General features: G+C 35.5%; 1 protein-coding gene across 4 annotated transcripts in view; it reads right to left on the reverse strand.

Moving 5' to 3' along the window:
* Window positions 1–23,518, reverse strand: part of UBR5 (ubiquitin protein ligase E3 component n-recognin 5) — a 156,116-nt gene that overhangs the window by 46,054 nt on the left and 86,544 nt on the right. For all 4 annotated transcript variants that reach the window (XM_033202522.1, XM_033202524.1, XM_033202523.1 and 1 more), the window contains exons 12-24: window positions 22,493–22,647; window positions 21,287–21,404; window positions 18,021–18,205; window positions 15,625–15,734; window positions 14,693–14,805; window positions 13,231–13,374; window positions 13,023–13,134; window positions 12,624–12,778; window positions 12,181–12,378; window positions 6,049–6,259; window positions 5,016–5,142; window positions 963–1,114; window positions 408–503 (exon numbers count right to left, since the gene is read on the reverse strand). In XM_033202522.1, coding sequence (XP_033058413.1) covers window positions 408–503; window positions 963–1,114; window positions 5,016–5,142; window positions 6,049–6,259; window positions 12,181–12,378; window positions 12,624–12,778; window positions 13,023–13,134; window positions 13,231–13,374; window positions 14,693–14,805; window positions 15,625–15,734; window positions 18,021–18,205; window positions 21,287–21,404; window positions 22,493–22,647 — 1,876 coding nt within the window. The remainder of the gene's footprint in view (window positions 1–407; window positions 504–962; window positions 1,115–5,015; window positions 5,143–6,048; window positions 6,260–12,180; window positions 12,379–12,623; window positions 12,779–13,022; window positions 13,135–13,230; window positions 13,375–14,692; window positions 14,806–15,624; window positions 15,735–18,020; window positions 18,206–21,286; window positions 21,405–22,492; window positions 22,648–23,518) is intronic.

Consider the following 23,518-nt stretch of genomic DNA (forward strand, 5'->3'; position numbering starts at 1 on the left):
CTACTCTGCCTATGGGGTACATAAGCACATAGATAATAGGGCACACTGCCTATGGGGTAGCTAGCCCTGCTCTGCAAGGAGCAGTTACAATTTTTTTTTAAGAATATCCTGGAATAATATATCAGGCATATAAGCCACCAGAACAATATTCTAGTATCAGTAATAAATTAACTTCATCACAAAGAATTTAAACCTATGAACAACATTTTACAAATCTCATCTGATTTCTAAATGTATGTACATAGACACTACATATTTGCACTGACAGATGGAAGGTAATTCAGATAATTAGATGTTTTTCAAGCAAAGTCTCTGTGAGATAAAGTGTAGATCTGTAGAACCCTATATCCAAAGTGTGTCCTTTTTTCTTCCAGATGACTAGGCAGACAAAGAGTACAGATTCTTACCTGGAATAGTGGAGGTGCTTGGTCCTTGACCAGTACCGGTCGCTGCTGTGGTAAGAGATCCCACAGCGGGGGCCAGGATAAAATCAATGTCACCATCTTTCAGCAAACAGAACAGTAGGATGTATATCATTATAGGCAACATATTCCTAACATGTTCTCTTAACTGGCCTTAAGGCTTTTCTCTGCAAGCCAAAGGTCAAACTGGATAGAGTTTAAGTGGAAACTTCTTTTCCAAACTATAAGAGAAGGAATCCACTAGGCAAATCTATTGACTTATCTTGATATATTACTAATAAAGGGATTATTGAGCTTCTTACTGGTATAGAAATAAATATTTCAGTAAAAGTGGAACACCTGACAAGAGTGCTGGAATTTTAATTTTTAAAATATAAATACCTTAAATCTAATTCTTATAGCTAAACTAGTTATAATATTCATCACACTACTTTCAAATCTCTCAAATTTCTAAATATTCTTTTAAAATGTTAAAATTATTTCCTTTCATGACCTGCTCTTTTTGTTAAACACTAAATGAAATTAAATAACAGCTCTTACCAGGATCCATCGCAGGAGGGTCAGGAACCCAACTAGGGGGAGCTATGGGGGGTGAAACTGGATCCTGGTGGTCACTGGATGAAGCTCCAGCTTCATGTCTACCCAAACCAGCTGCTCTCAACGAACGTCTCATCATTTCCCGTAATCTCAAACTAAAAGAACATGAACAAAATCAGAGCTCACTACCATATCTACACATAATGAAATGGTGTACAGAACTTGTCATCTGAGAAGATGAAAGTATGTCCTACAAGCAAGCACTCCAGGCAAGGGAAGTGAAGTACAAATGCCAATTCTGGAATCACAGAATAAGTCAGTGAGGGATAGAAATAAAACTGGGGGCTCCTAGTACACCGTTCAGCACTAAAGTCACTATATTAAGCTCCCACACAAACTTAAGCACAGGGAACGAAAGCTGCGGTGAAGTAAGATTAGAAATAATCTTTCATACAGTTCAGATAAAAGAACAGCTAAACATTAAAACGAAAAGTTTCTATCCCCTGTTTATAATCAGTAATAATTAAGTTTAATAGTAGACATCAGCAATCATACTGATTAGCGCAAAACCAGTATTGTTCAACACTAAATCCCTTTTATAATCTCAAAAGCAACTGAACTAATATCCACACAATGAGTAGTTTTAAAACAAAGACCAATTTAGATTTTTACACACAAAAAAAGAATTTTTAACAGTACAACTTGCATCCCAAAGAAATTAATGAATGAAACTAGAGTTTATAAAATGTGTTGTTAGATTAATGTGTGGGCATGATTTTTTTTCCTCCTGCTATATAAAAAAAAAAAATACTGTACAGGTGTACACATCACTAAAAAGAAAAAGAAATAATCACAAACACAGAACTCGTTAGGGGAAGTGGGAACTACCTGTATGAAAATCTATACTTTACCTTTGAATAAAACCTTACAACGGCTACAAAATTAATACATTTAGAACTAACAATGATTTAAGAGCGAGCACAAATGGCAAATCCCTTCACTCAGTCACAATTTTAGAGCTTGTAAATGGATAAAGAGTAAAAATTTCATGTTGAGGGCCAGACAACACATAAGGGACTTCGTTCTCCCATGTAGAATTAATCTCAGACATGACATTCTCATGTGAAAGACCTAACACCTTACTAGATACGCATAATACATCTAGAAATAATTTCAAGTTTTATTAATGTTTAAATCTCTAATTGCAAGTGTTATTTAATTGAGGATAAATGTGTTTTTCCATATCAATACATTTTTAATTTTATAAGGAAGTTTTTTTAAAAAGGCATTCACAAAAATTACTTTTAGAGGCTATGTTCAGGAACATATCTATTTTATAAGACTTATTTATGATTTTTTTTGGAATAAAAACACTCTAGAAGATTCTGCAATGTAAATGTTACTGTCTCAAATAATATATTTGCCATTATAGTATTCACTATTAAAAAATAACTATAGTTAATTCTTTTATAGTATCAATGTCTTCTTTTTTCCAATTTAGAAATTGGAGTTTAAGAGTTTTTATAATGTGGATGGGAGCATGGCACAGTGACTGTTTCAGTCCAGGTCACTTCCCTGTCCAAAGACATCACCGAGAGGAAAAGGAAGACTCCTTACCAGTAACAGCACACACCATGGTGACTGTTCACACTGTGATGCTCCTATACAATTTTAATTAAGCTCAACAGACACCTGGTATCCTAATGTGTCTTGCTCAAAGCACAAAGAAAAAAAAAATCAGCAATAATTGGGAGACACTACAAATAACCTGAAAATAAATGCATGTTTTGGCCTTTTCAAGAATGCTTACACCAGAGTCATAAACTCAATGCCTAATGGGTCAGAAAGGTAAAATAAGGGCAGTCAGGTGTAAGAAATGGGGGTAGTGACAAGCTAGAGGCACACATGCTTATCTAAAGGCATTCAAATTAAAGGAAAAAAAAAAAATTTAACATTGCGCAGGCCAAACAAAAAACATATGTGGGCTATTCTCCAACTTCTAGCTTAAAGCAGATTAAGAATAAATGAAGATAAATTGAGACCATAGTCTCATCTTGAACTTGCAAACTCCCAACTTTGTTGCTGTGATGTAGTCAATTCAATATTAAATGAGGGGGCCATTCCTTGTCATTTTTAAAATTGTCCTTAACCTCTTTTCTTCATTAGGTCTTGGGAACATTTTTAAGTACAATGCCCAGCTCCTCATATAGATTCTTAAAAAACAAAAAACAAAAAACAAAAAAAGAAAATTATTCTTCAAGATGTTGTACACAATTCATGAAGATTCACCTGTATCCTCAGTGGCTGAGGACAATACTGAGGAGATACCACCTTGGCTGCTAAGATTCAGAGTTTTGACATTTCTTCGTATAGGCTTGCCTGGAGTCATCGTATTTTCTGACAATATGGAAGAATTCAAGGATGATGTAATTTCCTCTTTGTAAGCACGTTATATCCATGCTACAGAAGCCTTAGAATCCAGTCATGTTCAAACATAACACTGTGACAAAAAAGCGAAGGTCATGTGTCTTCCAGATTAACAATCTCTAGAGTACATACACCTGCAATCAGATGCATCAATCAAGCTTTCCACTAAATCTGCCCTTTGTACTCAGGAACTATTGAGTCACATAATAAAACTTCTGAGTCAAATCATCATCTGAAGGCATTTAACAGTATTCCATTCAATATTGAAATTGCATCAGTTTTGAGCTTACAGCTCATGAATCCCAGCCTGCATACTCATCAAGGGGCATCGCCTAGAAAATCCATTGGAGGCTAGAGGAGGGTTTCACTTCAATGAAGCAGTCTGTGGACTTCCTACTGCCCGGCGTGGATAATAAGACTCCTGTGCTTTCATCTGTTCAACCAGCAGCCCTGAGTTTGAACTGGTTAAGAGCACTGCAGTGAAATCTTCGGCAAATTCCTCAAAGGAGCTTACTCTGCAAATTATTTCTGTGAGCAACACATCACCCACTCTTGAAGCTCCTTTTAGTCTTTGCCTTCAAAATAATCCTGACATGAAAAAAAGATGGCAGCACTGGCATTGGACCAACCATATCAGAGTCCAACTTGATTTGCACCTGTAATTTCCCTGAGGAAATGAAATACCTGAAATAATTCAGACACTAATTTCTTCATGAAGAATTTAAGTTGCTTCCCACTTTAGACCAAACACTTTGTCTGCCTAGTATAGTCCTGAATAAATAAACTGGTGATAATTTCCATTTTGTTTAGTCTACATAACGCTTTTGCACTGTTTCAAATTATAATTTGGTCACCCACGAATACTTTTTGATAAACCTCACTTCAGGATGTTTTTGAACCTGGGAAAGTATCAACTTGGATCAACTTGGTAGCCTTCCTGTTGCCAATTTAAGAATACACATTTTTAAAGGAATAGTTAACTACGGAACAGAAAATAGGCAAGGACAATCTTCATTTTAAGCAGACTTTGCAACCTACCACATTAGCACATAGTAAGCAGTGCTTCCATTAATGATCTTGTCAAGCAGACAATAAATTTTTTTCCTACAGAAAGAAAACTATATCCTGAATTCTTTATATTCATTATCTGGTCAAATACCTAGCAATATTTAATGTGTTATAAAAGTTTGTCCATCCCAAAACTCAGCCTGAAAATTTAAACATCAAACATCCATAAAACACATCAGCCTTTCATTTTTTTCCCAGATCAAGATATCTGAGAAACTGACCTAAATAAGCAATCTGAAAAGATTAAGGTTCCTTCAATTATTATACTACTTGTTCTTCAAATAAGACAGTAACTTCCTAGGAAGCAAGACGATGAATTTAGAACAAATTGAAAGAAACAAATTTAAACTACTTGTCTAAATTATCTCAAATTTATTAAGTGTCCCAGCTCTACCTTAAACTTTAATTTGTTAGATTATTTTTCCCAGGGTGTTATTGGGAGGAACAAAAATGAAACAAAAAAGGACCCACCAATTCATGTACACGACAGGTAAGAGATACACTGCTTTCTGTACTTGGTTTTTTCCTCCAATTAAAGTTTCCTGGTAAAAATCACATTACCTTCGGCTACTTGACGATCCAGCCCGATTACCTGGGCCATTACTTGACACAACTGATATTGCATTTGCAATGGCCTCAACAGCAGAAAGCCTTTCTGCAAATGTATTTCTTTCAGAACGCTCCGCTTCTGAAAAATGAGAAAAAATTAAGATCAATTTAAGTTTTAAAACTAATACTGAGTATCTACAGTCCACTAAACACTAATTTCTATATATTTAGTACTCTAATTCACATACTAGATAACCAATTGTTCAATTTTTCCTCCTTAGAGCAACTAACACTTAAGACAGATTGAACTATATGATCTTTCATATGTGATTTATTTCCTTATTCCACCTTACTTCTCAATCCACGAAGGAAAAAAATAAGGTCATTAATAAGAAGACTGAAATTTAGCTTTCACAATTAAAACAGAAAAAGACCTACTTACCAGTATTTCAGTCTTAGTTTATGTATTATGTATAATCCTTACTGATTCAATGATACTGATAGAAAGGTCAGAAACCTGCAAACCACTATTCAAAAATGTAGCTACCAGAATATCATCAGCAAATTTAAAATTTAAAAAAACCATTATGAATTACATATTTACACTTTATTCTCAATTTCTCCCTTCATTTAGCCAATTAAAAAGTTTATGGCAAAAAAAAAAAAAACCTTCCAAAAACATAACACCTCACTAAGTGATTTTTCTCCTCTATATTCTAAAAATTTAGATAAAAGTTGCCTCAATGTAACTTGGCTTAACTTGCTAAATAATTCTCATGTAATAAATGTCATCTGCAATTATAAAATAAGTAAAGTTCATTTAGTATTATATATCCAGTTTGTATATATCATATAGTATTAAAGACAATAAAAACACACTGCTGGAAAATTTTGTTACATACCCATCTTTACCTTCTGAGAAAGTAAAAAAAAAAAAAAGGACACACAAATCTTTATAGTGATTTGGTTTTCTTTAACAACTGTTACATTTTCAAAATTGCCTAAAAACTCCCTTTAAAGACCTTGCTATAGTTCTTAATCTCACCCTCTTCTTCTTTAGTTTCTTTATTGCTGGTTGGAAAGCAAACTGATACACAAGCATGCAAAATATTTCGATTTCCATCACATCTGTGGCTGATGAATGTCTGTAGCATCTGTAGATTCTGCTCTAAAACAACCGCTTGCTCAAGATTCATTAGATATTGTCGACAGGCCTCATAGTCACAGCGCAGAATGTGTTGCATTAAGGTTTGTTTCTGTGCTCAGACAAATTAGGGGGAAAAAACCTCAATGAATTTGAGTAGCACATTACATATATTAAAAATTTCTCACGGCCAACACAATAATATATTATCAGATTTGCAAATAAGTAGAGACAATTTCAGGTGGCCTATCAAAAGAAACAGAACTTAAGGGTAGACTTTAAGCAGAACATACAATCGACAGGAATAGAGAAGGGAGGATAAACTTTATGTTAAGGACAAGTACATATTTTTAGCTTTCTCAACTAACTCAACTCTGCAACTGAAATGGGAAAGCAGCCACATACAATGCATAAATGAATAGGAGTAGCTGGATTTGGCCTTTGGGCCACAGTCTACCAATCCCTGGTTTTTACTTCATGTTATGATATTAATAATGATAGCCAATTAAGCAAAGGATATAAATTTTATTCCAGGCTTACTCTCACCTTCTTAGGCTTTTGTGTGTGTGTCAGACAATGTGTCACTCTGTTATCCAGGCTGCAGTGCAGTGATGTGAACACAACCCACTACAGCATCAACCTCCTGGGCTCAAGTAATCCTCCCGCCTCAGCCTCCCATGTAGCTGGCATGTACCACCACAGCAGGCTTATTTTTTGTAGAGGCAGAGTCTTGCCATGTTGCCCAGGCTGGTCTCAAACTCCTGGGCTCAAGTGATGCCCCATCTCAGCCTCCCAAAGTGCTGGGCATGTGCAACCCACACCCAGCCCTCTTATGCTGTTAAAGTTTATATGAAAACCAAAACCTTCAATTCTGCAGGAATCATGACAGCTGTAATTTAATTAACAAAGACACAGTGGTATTGGTAAGTATTTAGAGAACATATCATTCATCTTCTGACAAATAGCATGAACATACCAAGAAGTTCATTCTTTCAGAATGGAAAACTGTAGTTGTAGAATATTTAATGAACTGAATATAAAGCTTTAGTTTTATAAAATAAAGTCATTCATTTTAACTATAACTAGAAAAAGGCAGGTGGGAAAAGAGCATGTGGGAGTATAAAGGAAAAAAGAAAACTGCATTTGAACAACTTGTCACCTTCTGGAAAACGGTCAAAATAAGCTCTCTCCTCTCCCCAACTTGAGAGCGGGTGGAGAATAGATGTCCACACAAGAAAACACACTTAAACAACTATTTTCACTAACAACCACATATGAGATAGGCCACTTTGATTGTGGAACTAACTATGGCTCTGAAGTCACCTCATCAATAATAAGCTCCAGTACATGAAGGGCTTAATACTAAACGTTCCAAAACACAGGGAAATTTATACATGATATATGTTAAGAGAAAATGTCAAACAAAGTCTCCCTGAAAACAAAGAACAACTAAAATCAAGATATTTTGTGGTACACTGCTGTCATATACACTAGTTTCAAGCAATAGCCAATTATTTAGTTAAAAGCAGCTACTACTCTACAGGAAACTCATCTCCAACCTGCCAGACTGTAGTAGATGGGCTCTCACACTGAGGGTATCACTACTACTTAGTTGTGTTACAAGCAGAAAAGTTTACTCTGCATCATTGTATGTTACATCTGTCACTTAGTCTTATAGCAAAAGGCAGTGTGAGTTCAATAAAACATTTCTTGTGGGACTACTGTGTGGTAAGCCCTAGTCACTGAGGTATAGAGACTAATGATGACACACCTTATCCCTACCTACGGGATGATGACTCTACCTGTCAGATGTTGACAAAGTGAAGAGCTCACAGAATCAAATGCCTACACTTGAATTAATATAAATGAGTGAAGGAGGCTGTGTGTAAAAGAGATAACAGAAGCTGTATACTAAATGGCATCACTAGCACTTGGAACAACAAACTCTAAGTAGTGAGAACTGCAATGAATTGTAAAGACCAGTCTAATGTTTTTGGGATATAGATTACAAGGCCAAATTTCACCAGATCTTCTAATCTTTTGAGAGCAACTGAAAATCTGGATTTTAAATACAAATCCTGTGGTTTTTCAATATTGGTAACCCATCAAGAATTCTAAAATGATATGAAGGCTATTTCTAGACATCAAGTTCAAACCACAGCTACCTCTGTATCATCACCTCCTTTAGTTTGAAACCACTAGTGCAATAGGTTACAAGCAAACCTAAGCTAAGAATGAGTCTGGGTCTCTATTTTAGATGCAGTTCTAAAAAGTACTGTTCACCTCCAACCTAATGGAGGGTGAATATGCCCCCATATTAAACTCCATTTCCATCCTTTATAGAAAAACTGCTCAAAAAAGTTGTTTGTATTTATCTTCAGTTCCTCACCTCTCATTTTCTCCTAAGTTCACTCTAACGATGCTTTCATCCCCACTATCAACAATGATCTAGATGGAGCTAAATCCAACAGTCAATACTCAGTATTCACTTCACTGACCTACTGCATCATCTGACACAGTTGGTCCCAGCATCCTGATTGACACGTGCTCTTCATTTGACTTCCAGGACACAACTCATTCTAGCTTTCCTCCAACCCTGTGGATGTTCCTTCTCGATCTCCTATGCTGGTTCCCCTTTATCACCCTGACATTTAAATGTTGAGACTATTCTCAAGGCTCAGTCCTTGGACCTTTTCTCCTCACAACCTCCATGATCTTGTTCAGTATAATTTTCTCTAAAAAAAAACAACTCCCAAGTAAATTTCTCCAGCTTGAACCTTCCTCTGTTAGTCAGACTTACACATCTAACTTTCTACTCACCATCTCCTCTTGGTTCAGGAATCTGTCGATAATCTTCTAATAGACAACTTAAATTTCACCTGTCTAAAACCAAATTCCTGAACCTTCACCTTCACTTCTTCTATCAGTGAAGAAGACATTATTATCTATTATAATGTCTTCACATTCACTTCCTCTATTGGAAGAGACATCTGAAACTTCACATGTCTAAAACCAAACTCTTGAATTTTCACCTCTACAGTCTTCAACTCAATGACAACTTCATTCTTCCAAAATCATTAACTCTCTTGTTCCGTCTGTTTGATACCCTACATTTAGCCACTAGCAAATGCATTAGTTCTACCTTAAAAAGATACCTAGTACAGTCATGTGCTTCATAAAAACATTATGGTCAATGATGGACCACATATATGACTGTGGTACTGTAAGATTATAATGGAGCTGAAAAGTTCCTATTGCCTAGTGACATCATAGCTGTCGTTAAATCATACTGTTCGTGGCAATGCGGGCATAAACAAACCTACTGTACTGCCAATCATATAAAAGTATAGTACATATAATTTATGTACAGTATAACATTTGATAATGATAAAAAAACTAGGTCACTGATTTCTAAAGTATTTACTATACTTTCTTTAGTTATTTTAGAGTGTACTTCTTCTATTTTTTTTTTTTTTAAAGTTAACTAAAACAGCCTAAGGCAGGTCCTTCAGGAGGTATTACAGAAGAAAGCATTGTAAATTGTACATTTTTTTAAAAGGCAATAAAAAATTTTAAAAATAGAAAAAGTGTTTAATACCTGTGATGTAACAATCTGTACAAAAAACCCTGTACATGAGTTTACCTTGCAGTAAAAGCTCACACGTACTCCCAAGCCTAAAATAAAACTTTTTTTTCCAAAAAAAGAAAATAAAACTTTTTTTTTTTTTCAAAAAAGAAAATAAAATTCTGACAAAAACAAAACAAAACAAAAACCTTAAGGATATAGGAAAGAAAACATTTCAGATAGCTACACTGTGTGTGTGTGTGTGTGTGTGTGTGTGTGTGTGTTTTAAGACAGAGTCTCACTCTGTCGCCCAGGCTGGAGTGCAGTGGCATGATCTCAGCTCACTGCAACCTCCACTTCCACCTACCAGGTTCAAGCAATTCTCGTGCCTGAGCCTCTTAAGTAGCTGATATTACAGGAACAACCATGCCCGGCTAATTTTTGTATTTCTTACAGAGACAGGGTTTTGTTATGTTGCCCAGGCTGGCCTCAAACTCCTTGCCTAAGAGCCACCTGCTTTGGCCTCCCAAAGTGCTGGGATTACAGGTACGATCCACTGTGCCTGACTGTGTACAATGTGTTTTAAGTGTATTATTACAAACAAATCAACAGTTTAAAAAAAATTTAGTGTAGCCTAAGTGTACAGTGTTTATAAAGTTTACAGCAGTGTAGGGTAATAACATAAGCCTTCATATTCACTTACCACTCACTTACTGACTTACCCAGAGCAACTTTCAATCTTCTAACCTTCATTTGTGGTAAATGCCCTATCAGGTGCACCTCTTTTTTTATCCTTTAGACCATACTTTTACTGTACCTTTCCTATGTTTACGTAAACAAATACTTATCACTGTGTTACAAATGCCTACAGTATCCAGTGTAGAAATACACTATATAGGTTTGTACCCTAGGAGCAATAGGCTATACCATCTAGGTTCAGGTAAGTGCACTATATGATGTTTGTACAACAATGAAATCACCTAACAATCTGTTTCTCAGAATGTATCCCTGTCATTAAACAACACAAGACTATGTATCTAGAATCTAGTCACATTTCACTCATAACTCCATCCCCTGGGCTAAGTCACTATCATCTCCCACCTGGAATATTATCATATCTCTCCTAACTGGCACTCCTACTTACTCACATTCACCCTAGTACTCTCAGCACGTCATAAGTGATCCTTTTAAGATGTTCAGTGATATCAGGTCAATCTCGGCTGAAATTGCTCCAATAGCTTCTAATGCACTATATCCACATCTAACAAATGCTCAATGACAACATGTTTGAAACTAAATTCATCCTTTTCCCTTATTCCATTTGTTCCCCCCGTTATATTTCCTCCCTACCATCAAACATGTCCAAATCAGAAGCTTTATTAATTCTTTCATTTACAGCTAAAATCCAGTTACCAAGCTTTGTAGGTTCTAGTTCCTTAAGATCTCTTAAATCCATCCCCTCCTTCCTCATTTCCAAAAGTTGACACTGACTTTGTTTCTAACCTGGATTATTGCCTTAACTGTTTTTTTTCTTTTTTTAGTGTTTCTTTTTTTTCTTTTGAGATGGAGTCACGCTCTGTTACCCAGGCTGGGTAACAGATCGCACCCAGTGGTGCGATCTCGGCTCACTGCAACCTCTGCCTCCAGGGTTCAAGTGATTCTTGTGCCTCAGCCTCCTGAGTAGCTGGGATTACAGGCGTGCACCATCATGCCCAGCTAATTTTTGTATTTTCAGTAGAGACAGGGTTTCACCATGTTGGCCAGGCTGTCTTCAAACTCCTGACCTCAAGTGATCCGCCCCCATCTGCCTCCCAAAGTACTGGGATTACAGGCGTGAGCCACCACGCACAGCCTACATTAACCTTTTTATCTGATCTCTAAACTTCTGATCTCCATCAACTGCTCTCTAAACACCCACCAGCCACTGCTAATCTTTTTTTAAAAATCAAAAGCATGTCATTCAATGGCTTATAATCCTCCTCCTCCTCCTCACTTTCAGGCTAAAGTTTAGGTAACATTAGGTGAGCACACAAACACCCTAGTGCCTCTCTCTAGCCTTTTCAGTTGCAACTCACTGACCCGTAGGATCCCTACCAGAATTCTGGTCATATCAAAAAAAAGTACTTTCTCCCAACTAAGATTCACAAAGGTTGCTCTTGGTGCCTGGGATAATACCTCCCAACTCCATCCCTGTGTCTAGGGGATGCCTATCTGATCTGTCCAGGTATCGTTTCTTAAAGGAAGTCTTTGGTACAGTCACAGTATGATTTATATCTCTCCCCTTTATGCTCCTACAACATTGTGCACACACTGATGTACTTGTCTATGTTGTCTTAATAGACTATTAGCTCTTTCAGGGAAGAAAGGGGCAATGAATGATCTATTTAAGATTGTTGCAAGATCTATGCAAGACTATTTAGTGGTGTTTTCTGAATAAAAATGCCCAGTAGTTTCAAAACTCAAATTACCTCTACAGCCATGATGATAATAGCAGCTTTCTTTTTGATTGTTGAATTGGCAGGAAGATTTATTAAAGAATGCACACCCATTCCAAGACTACTAATAGGTGGAAGATCCAGCCAATCGGGATCCCTTATTCCTCCCATGCAATCTTTGGCCATTGGATAGATAGTACCATTTCCATCTCGAAGAATAATGGGAGATTCCTACAATAATGGGAAAACGGTAAAGTTTGACTCGTAATCAAAAGATGCATCTGATTTTTGTGACAGGCATATTTGTTTCCAAATTAGATTTTAGTAATAACAATAAGAAACCTAGTACTCAAATGTGTTAAATATTCTAAATTTTTGAATAATTTATTAACAAGCTAACCAGAGCCAGACCCCCTAACTTCGCAAAAATGCCATTGTTGTCCTATCACTTTTCAAAAGCAAAAATGAGCCTCTACCTGTCCAGCAGTGAAAATGGCTACATTCCTCTCATTCTGACCAAGGAAAGCAATGCTGCTTGTAGGAAAATTATTTTCCTGTTCTGCTTTTCCTGTAGCAAGATCAAAGATACAGTATCGTACCCAATTTCCAGTCTTCAGAACAGCATGAACACCTTCAGAAGCACATAAATGAGAAGAAAAATTGTTATATATCTTATCTCTAATAAACATCTACAATATTTTAACTTCTCTGGCCACACTTGTAAGTCAATTCAAACAGATACATGCCATTCCATAATGTTACAGACAGGCAACAAAAAAATGCCAATGCCCTGAATTACTCTATCATATTCCCATTTCCTGAACAAGTATTAATGGAATATAGAATATACCAGCTGAAAAAGTTACAAAATCTACCTTTGGAATCTACATTCACTGCTAATATTTCTGTTTTTTCAGGTATACAAAGCTTTTTAGGAGTCCTTTGGAAACAGTCGGGAACCTTCGGTGTTCCACCAGTTTTGACAACCTGCGTGACACAAAAGGAATTTTGCTTTCAAACTCCATAATAAACTCAAGGAGTCAGTTCCAATATTCACTTGCTGAATGACTTCTTTACACTTACCTGCAATTCATCAATTCTAAGTAACCTACAATCCTGCAGGAGAGAAGAAGGGTCAGCATCTGGACCAGAACTGCTCTGACAGTTTGTATTACTGGAAGTTCCTGGAAATTTTACAGCAACATAGGCACCATCCACTTTTAGCACCTGGAAGTATAGGCAAATTCAATGAACAGTAAAATAAAATCAACATACAAATTCTATTCACTGAACTAACATTAAAGGAATGCAATTCTTTGTATGTTTCTTCAATGATCACCAAGTTATAAAATTAACCTAGACAGACTCACCAAAGTTTTTCTATTGACATCTATATTCAAGGCTCATTTGCTAGAGAAAACTGACCCACACAGCCACTGATTATAGTCTACGAATGTTTTCAGAAATCAACTGAAAAACTTAAGTATATAGCCCATGGGATCCTCCCATCTCCCCTCTTAATTACATTAAAGCAGCTTTCTGTCTGACAGAACTTTCTTGAAAACGGCAACATTCTACACTGGCAGTGTCCAATGTGGCAGTCATTAGCCATAAGTGGCTACTGAGCCCTTGAAATGAAGCTAATGTGACTAAGGTGCTGACTTTTTTAAGTTATTTGATTTTAACAAATTTAAACAGCCACATATACAGCTAGTGGCTACAATACAGTCAACACAGGGATAGGGTCAGCAACACACAGAAAGACAAGCACAGAACTTAAAATCAGGACAAATTTGGGTCCCACTTCTGCTACTTGATGCTTTTTATTTTAAGCCAGTATCTTATTCTTAGAAGAAAACACCCACCCATAAACTACAGGTCTATTTTGAGAATCAAATGAAACGGTATATGAGAAAGACCTTTGTAAGCTGCAGAACCTGGTATATCTATTTCCTTTAAGTATAAGTGAAAGACTATCACATTTCAGAAACTACTGAGTAATCATGAAAACCTTTACTTTACAGACATTCTACAACTGCAAGTGCATTTTAAATATGCATCACTAGAAGAGTGAAATTAATGGCATTCAAACTGATGATTTCTTAGAAGACAAAACTTTCTTCAGGGAGAAGAGAAAAAGTAGAAGGTGACTTGTAATAAGATTTTTCAGTACTATGTAAGAATTTTAAATGTCATGGAAGATGATCTCAATTACAGCTGTCTAACAGATCCAAAGAATGGGCTATACCAAAAAGTAATGTATCTCTGTGCAACTTTTCTACAAATCTAAAATTATTCCCAAATAATAGTTTTCTTTTAAAAGCAACATTTCATCACAAATGCTCAAGGAGAGGCAAAATATCTTCATCTGTCAGGGACTGAGAAGACAGATCTGCATCAGATGCAGGGTGCAACTAAATATACCACTGAAGCTAATCAATAAAACAGCCCTGAAGAAAGGACTCAAATATGAACCACAAATCCCTGGATAACGAAGATCATTATAGTTCTGTTAGTAATTAATTCTTAGATATTTTGAACAAACCTTGCCAACAGGAACATTCTTGACATCTTCCACAAAAACCACTTCCCGAAGAGACCACTGCTCTTCATTCACCTTTTCTTCTTCTTTTGGTGCAGGGGTTGACCGTCGTCGTTCTTAGACAACAACAAAATGGTAAGTACCAAAAAGAAAATGTAAAAGAGACTTTATAGATTTCATCTAAATTTATAAGAAAGACTATCTTTAAAGGGATACTAAGTGAAGGTTCTCAAAAATTTCCTAAGCTACTGCTTTATGAATTGGAGTTTTCTAATCAATCTGTACTTCAAATAAATTCACAGTGAAGAAAAACAATAACCATTAATGTTTAATTGTATTAACACCAGTATAAACAAGTGCAATGAAATAGGATAAAATGTATTTTGTGCTCCCAGAATTAGGGTTATCTAACCAAAGTTTAAAAAGGAAGATCTGCCAGATAGTTTTAAGAAAATTATCACATAACTACTAAAGTCTAATTTTTAATTTCTAAATTGCAAAGCAATTACATCATAAAATTTATTTTAAGGAACTTTTGAAAAAATTCTATCCATGGTGTGATAGTAAGTCTAGGTTTATAAATTCTACAAATTTTGAGCAAAAGTTGTGACCAAAACATAACCAATTTACAATAATAAAAGTCTCAACAAAAGTGAGTAGACAGACTAGCTAGTGGCAATTATTTCCTTCTATTACTATAATGAATTTCACATATCTTTTTAAAACTCTAATTCTGAAAAACAACAGAAATAGTCAACATTGCAAATACCATCTTTCTATTCAAAGAAAGTTACGCAAAAAAAAAATCAAAGTAATAGAGATACAAATTATATAAAAAGATGTAAAAAATGATATGAGTTGCCTTAAATCAGAAACAAACACAGCTGTCTGCATGAGACCAATTTTGACCAATGTGTACAACAAATAAAACTTACTATATGGCATTGATGCACTGCTGGCAATTGAGGACGCATCACTACAGGTAGATGCTGGAGATGGTGGAGGACCCATTTCTGTTTTCACTGGCTCCTGCTTACTTTCAGGCCTGAGATACGAAATAAGATTCTTATAATTAGGTAAATGAAATAATGGAAACCAGTATTTTTTAAAAACACCACAAGTATTTTCTTATAAGAGAATGAATATTAAAAATATTTTTATTGAGTTGTGTATTTATATTAATTTTTTATTGCATATTTTTAAGACTCAAGAATAAAAGGTACACAATGCATACTTTCAAATAGTGGTTTAATATGGGAAGGAAAAATATAAAAGCTACCAACAACTTGAGACAATGATTCAGATAAGCTTTACCTAAAAATAACGAAATTTACACTTAATTTATCAACACAGCTTTATCAAAGCCTCTTGAGCACATAAGTTTCACACTGCAACACTGCTAAGATTTGGATATGGCAATTTAACCGAAAAAAAAATGGTAAAGGAAGTAAAAAGCCCATTAGACCATTAATTTCTTAAGAGTTCAAAGAAGAAACTCTAGTCACAATGGTTTATAAAAATTTATTCTTAAACGATCTGGTGACAGGATTAAAACACTAGCCTTCTTTGAGTTATTTAATACTCTGTTTAAGAAAATAACTACAGCAACTAAACGGCATTCTACAGATGGTACAAACATAAATATTTTTATTCATTAAAGGGTAGAAATCAGTTTTTAATCAGAAAAGCCACTGATTACTCACAAATTTGTTATTTATATACCTATTATAATCTGGACCATCATCTTAACCCTCTTGTCTCCTATTACTCTCATCAGAAATTTCACCAGATTTTAGAAACAATCCAAAAGAAAGCCGGTATTATTTTCACTGGGATCTTAACAAGAGTGATCTGGATAAGCACACAGCGAATACTCCTGGCTGCTCCACAAATGCTGCGATGGTGGGGAGAAGCCAATACTGACTAATCACTAGCATACCTTTAAAGTGAATGCATTTCGATGACTGGCAAACAAGGGTACTACTGACATGAAAAAGACTATGTTCTTAACATTTAATTTCACTTAGTTCTTTTGCTAATATTTGAAATGGCTGACTTAAAGGAAGATCTTGAAAAACTTCAAAAACTACAGGCTTTAAATAGCATATTCTATTCTAATCTTGTTTATATTTGTACACATCAAAATTATTTCAAATATTCTTTACAAAGTTCATAAGACAATGAAAATGTTTTGTTACTTTTATTTTTAGTACAAAATTCAACGTAATTAGAAGAAAAGTCTACAAATCTTTTTTAAAAAACCAAGACAGAGAAAGAACACTAAAACTAAAAGCAAAATCTTAATTAGGTATAAAGTGCAATAGCGTTGGTTTGTTAAAAATTACATTTAACTTAACAGTAATCACTGTTTCTACATTTAAGTATGCACTTTTGACACTGAGAGGAATGACAGCAGTAAAGTCAGTAAATTTATAATCATAACATCTGAGTATAAATGGAAAGTAAACTAAAAAAGTTTGGAACCTTAAAAAGCTGTAGGTACAGTAAAATCCCTATCATTTTTCAATGACTGAATACATTTAGAAAAAAAGAAAATACACTGATGTTTTAAATGTTATTTCTAGAACATGATTATCACTACTCTCCCACATAACTATACTGGTCACCTATATTTTATAAGATTAAGAAAAAATGTTATTTAACAATTTTACTAAAGTTTTAAAGTTCACATACCAAACAACCAAATTACAGTACAAATGATTATTTTTAAAGATGAGTAGATGTTCTAAAAGCACAGGTGTTAAGATCTCTGTACCACTCTCCAAACAATAAGCCAGCCCCAGAAATGTGGGGCTATACAAAATTCAGTGGTGTTTCTATTCACAAATCCCTTCAACTCAAAAAACGTTTACAAATTCTTTACAGATATTACCCTCTCGAGTACATTAACCTGTAAAAAAAACCCTTTCAATAATCAAGATGTAGGGCAGGAAGTTAGGTAGAAATTAAGATGATTACACAAGGAGAGAGGAGAATGTCGGCTTAATAGTAAGGCTTAAACATATTATTACTGCCACAAAACACCTGCAAAGGATATCTCTAATAACAAAACAAGGGCATCAAAAGAACACTACAATGTCATCTGGATATTAAAATCAACTGTTTTAATATACAAATATTAGCCAAGTTACAAACAGTAAAATTTAGCAATTCCTTTTCGAATTTCCTGGGAACCTTAACAAGACCCTATCATGTTAGGAGTTTACAACTTCACTATATACCTCTAAGTCTTCCTGGATTATTCCCATTCATATACAGAGCAAACAAGGAACTGGTGTAAAAGCACGATTAGTTAAGGTATAGTACTTACTTAGCTTCAGTAGTTTTGCTAGCTTTTTCCATGTTTTTCAAGCTTTCAGGAGATCTAAGTTGAAATCTACAGCTGTCATTCATATTCCAAACTGACTCCATTAAGACACCAACTTTAGGAATCCCAGCACTAATTGAAAATGCAACTGCTCCAGCATGATAAAGAGGGTTATTTCTCAAGCATACCTAGCAAACAAAAAGAAACCATCATCAAGATGCCATAACTTTAAATATATATATACATATAAAATATTTATTTCAAATGGATGAAATACAATATATAAAAGTACTGGGCTTCCTAGTTTCCCAATATAATCTTACCCAATCAATAAGGCTGAAAAAGCATGACCTTAAAGGTCTTTATTAAGAAAATTTGTTTCTAGGCCAGGCGTGGTGGTGGCTCACGCCTGTAATTCCACCACTTTGGGAGGCTGAGGCAGGTGGATCATGAGGTCAGGAGTTTAAGACCAGCCTGGCCAAGATGGTGAAACCCCCATCTCTATTAAAAATACAAAAATTAGCTGGGCATGGTGGCACGTGCCTGTAATCCCAGCTACTTGGGAGGCTGAGGCAGAGAACTGCTTAAACCCGGGAGGAGGAGGTTGCAGTGAGCCCAGATCACACCACTGCACTCCAGCTTGGGCGACAGAATGAGACTCCATCTCAGGAAAAAAAAAAAAAAAAGAAGAAGAAAAAGAAAAGAAAATTTGTTTCTAATATTAAGGAACAGGAATAATTTCAACAATTTTGCTAAAAATTTAGCATTAACTTTAAATTTTCATGCAGCAGATATCCCAACCATTCTGCTACAAACAAACAGAGCAGAAACAGCAGAGAAGAAACTAAAAGGCATTATAACTTAAAAAGTAAAATGTGAATAAAACAATTACACTTGTCTGTTTCCTACAGTTTGAAATAACTTTTTCCCTTAATTCATGATAGGCTCTATAACTTCATCTCTATAGATGTGTCTTTCTTCCAGAAGACTATTGTTTCTTGCTAGCCAGAAGGTTCCATGAATAATTTTTCTTTTAAATTAAAAAAGAATATGTAGACATTAGTGTCAGAAGTTTAACTGAGTTCAGGAGTAAATAACCTACAGAGGGAAAAAAAAAAAAAACTCTCACTGTCCGGGACTAACCTCAGGTCATACTCTGAAAACCAATGGCCTTCAAGACAGCACTGTTACACATACCAACAATATCTCCATCTTGGATAGGAACATTTTTTCTGGAGATAACTTTTGATTTCTCCAATATCCCAATCTTACTATGTGATAGATGACCAGAGGTATATACAAAGATCATGATTTTTTGTGGCTTATAATTAAATATAACAAACAAAAGAAGATGGTGGTACATTTGAAAAGTGCAGGAACTGGAAACATTGGCTTAGAGGTACAGTTCTACCAAAGAATAGTTGCGTATCATTAACTCTAACTCCGTGGCATAAAATGAATAGTTCTTAACATGACCTATAAATACAGATGCTGCTGAATACTCTAAGTGACCAACAGTTATTTTTGATGTTAAGGCATGAATATTTTCCTTGTTCTGCAGCTGCAACTGCCCTCAGCCTCCAGTATTCTACAGGTTTAAAATACAACTTTAGTTCTATACCAAGGTATTTTAATATGTTATCTTTCAGCAATTTAGTGTCAAGCTTTTTTAATGATAGCTTTTCTCCAGTGCATCTTTATTTTTTCTGCTCTCCCTGCCTACAGTAATGCCATCCTACCTGCTGATATGGCAGCTGCTGCAACATCCTGCTAATACATGAGTGCAATTAAAGAATGTCCAGGACATCTGAAATCAGTATTTAAATTAAATAGGCAAAGGGGGATCCTACAAAGGAGGAAAAGAGGGGCAAAGAGAGGGGGTAGGAGCAGGGGAAAAAAGAGAGAATATACCCTGTCCAAAGAAACTAATATAAATAATGAAGGCCCATCAATAATGTTCAAAATAGTGGGTTATCGCTGAAAATTTTCTGGTTAGAAGACCAATAGGCAGAAGAAAACCATGAGTAAGACCAAGAAAAAAGGTGTCATGAAGAAAGAGAATACGTACATTTTACTACCTTTGTACTGAGAAAAAAAACCCTGCATTTAAAGTGCTAGATGAAGAAATTAACACATTCTATAATTAAAAACCACCATTTTGTCTTAAGTTTTAAGGATTAAGTTTTTAAACATTCATAACAGCATTTGCTGTAATGAATATAAGCATTAAGTTTTACCCAGAAGATAAACCTCAACCAGAATGTAATAAATTAGACGTTCTCAGACTCATTTGATCTCAAGACCTTTTTTCACTGTTAAGTTTTACTGCATATCCCAAAAACCTCAGGTTTATATGGGTCATATCTAGTTTTAATAATCAGTAAATTAAAACTGAGTAAATCAAACATATTAGTAATTGAAATTGAGAAAAATTTAAATATTTTACAGTAATAAAACCCCACGTTCATATAAACAATTTTTATGGAAAATAGATTTGCAAAAAAACAGCGGCGAGACAAGTAACACTGTTTATATTTTAGCAAATCTCTTAATGTCAGATTTAGCAAATCTCTTAATGTATTCTCATGTCTGCTTCTGCATTCAATCTGGTGATACCTTCTTCTGACAAAGCTAATTCAGCTAATAGGAAGCTAATTCAGCTTGACACAAATATGTAATAAAAAAGGAAAGGAAATTTTCAGACTCTGAAAGGGTTGAGGAGAAGGCAGGAGTCTCTGGACCACACTTAGAGAACCACTGAGATATTAAGAATATCAGCTTCCAGAAAATAGTACCTGTAGAAGCCTGAAACCATCTCATTCAGGGTCAAAAACCAGAAAGTGGTAGAAATGGGGATTTGACAAAGCCCCTCGCCTCATGCTGACAACATCCCCATAGAGCAGTATCTTTCAAACTGTTTAGTCGTAAGAATCACCCGGGATGTTTGTTAAACACAATGATGCCTGGCCCTAACACCAAACAAACTTAAACACTTCAGGTAAGAGGTTCCAGACTCTGCATTTTAAAAGTAGCAAGTGATTTTTAAAACCAGGGAACCTTGTCCCATAGGGAAACCTACTGATACTGGACCAAAATCTATACAGTATTACTCTACTGAATGAAGGAAGAACGATGTGACACATACATGTTACTGGAAACTGATTCTTCAAATGATGCTTACCTGTAAAATTGCTTACAAGGGAAGAAAGTGATTCTGAAGAGAAATGAGGTCCCCTAAGACAGGAAGACAGGCTTAATTCATCACTTACCTGGGTACCAACAGTGATGTTCGGCATTGAAGAAATACCAGCACTGGATTTAGGCTTTTTATTTTTTGCTCTAGCTTTCTCTAACATTTTCTTCCTTTGACTAAAAGGAACTACACCCCTGAAAACAAAAACACAAACTGGTCAAATAAGCAGTAACACAGCCACTAAATAAATTTGAAATTACACATATTATCAGTTAAGCATTTCTGGCATTTCTCCAGTAATTTCGCCTCAGAAAACTATTAACGTGTATAATTTCATCTTAATTCTAATTTGTGCATAAGATTAATAACTGGATCTACTTTTATTAAACCTTTATAATTAAATTTTATGGGAAATTCATCAATTGATTTCCCTTTTTTTTTTTTTTTTTTTTGAGACAGGGCCTTGCTCTGCTGCCCAGGCTAGAGTGCAGGTGGCTGATTTCAGCTCACTGCACTCTCTACCTCCTGGGCTCAAGAGATCCTCCTGCCTCAGCCTCCCAAGTACCTGAGACTACAGGCACCCACCACCACACCCAGTTACTTTTTGTATTTTTTGTAGAGACTAGGTCTCACAGTATTGCCCAGGCTGGTTTCGAACTCCCAGGCTTAAGCGATCCTCTGGCCTTGGCCTCCCAAAGTGCTGGGATTACACGTGTAAGCCACTGTACCTGGCCCTAATTGATACATGTTCTTCCAAATAATTATACTTCATTAGGAAACTCCCCTGTATATTGTTTCCAAAATGCAAATTTGCTGTTAACTCCTTAAAATACAACACAGAAAAAATGTAAGGTCACCTTCTAACAGTAAAGCTATAATTAAATAAGGTAGAGAATATTCATACAATGAAATAAAAAAAAATTCTATAACCTATACTTTCAATTATGTAAAAGCAAAGTACACGTTTATGTAGAGGAAAAAAAAGATTTAAAATATCCCCAAACGTTAATTGTAGTTATCTCTGGTGGTAGGATTCTGAACGATTTATGTTTCTACTTTATACATTATAAAACTTATTAATTATATTCACTAAGTATGTACTACTTTTATAAATGTAACTGTTAAACTTTTTTAAAATATTACTTTGTTCCAAAGTGAAATTTCCCTTCCATAAGGCATTATCTTTTAATTGACCTTCTCATGTTGGTATTCCACTACTCAAAGCATCTCTCTATACAAATACAAGCATTCGCTGATAAATTCCTCCTCCCTATAGACTCACCACCAATATAAATTGTTCTCCAGCTGAGCGCAGGTGTAAAGGGCACAGCAATGTAAAGAAACTATCCGCTCTCCTTGAAGTTCAGAGTAAGTCTGAGCAGTGTGCTCTAATTTAGAAGCCACAGAACTTAAAGTTTCATCCACCCATGTAGCAACCTAAAGAATAAAATATTAGAACTTTAAATAAAATCAAGCCATCTTTTCAAAAGAATTGTGGTAAAAACTAGGGCAAGGCATATATACTTTAAAGACTGGAGTTCTAAAATGTTTTGAGTTAAATGCTATAAAAATAAGTAATTCAGAGAGGTTCTTAGTAAGACTAGAAACTAAAATACCTTCTTCACACAAATCAAAATAGCAGTTATTGAAATGAATGTCTAAGGCCATCTTTAAGGTCAGAAGTAAACATTTGCTCTACCAATTTTTAAAAGAATTTAGTGACTTTAGGCCAGGTGTCATGCCTGTAATCCCAGCACTTTGGGAGGCCAACGAGGGAGGATCACTTGGGGCCAGGAGTTTGAGACTAGCCTGAGCAACACAGTGAGACTCTGCCTCTACAAAAAAGTTTTAAAAATCAGTAGGGCACAGTGGTGTGTGCCTACAGTATTAGCTACTCGGAAGGCTTGAGTTCAAGGCTACGAACCATTGCAATGGTTGTGAGCTACGACCACTGCACTTCAGCCTGGACAACAAAGCAAGACCCCAACTCAAAAAAACAAAAACAAAACAAAACAATTCAGTGACTTTAAAGCTAAACCGATAATTTGAGGCATAATATCCATACTTTCTCATTTGGTATTTCCTAGCTTCTCAACATCTTTTCTTAGCAATTTTCTTGGAATATTTTTGCCTTTCCTTAAACCAGAAAGCTTTTCTTTATGTGAGACGGAGTCTGGCACTGTTGCCTGGGCTGGAGTGCAGTGGTACGATCTCAGCTCACTGCAACCTCCACCTCCCAGGTTCAAGCAATTCTCCTGTCTCAGCCTCCTGAGGAGCTGGGATTACAGGCACCCGCCACCACATCCAG

The sequence above is a fragment of the Trachypithecus francoisi genome, unplaced genomic scaffold (assembly GCF_009764315.1).
Source record: "Trachypithecus francoisi isolate TF-2019V2 unplaced genomic scaffold, Tfra_2.0 Lachesis_group7, whole genome shotgun sequence".
NCBI lineage: Eukaryota > Metazoa > Chordata > Mammalia > Primates > Cercopithecidae > Trachypithecus > Trachypithecus francoisi.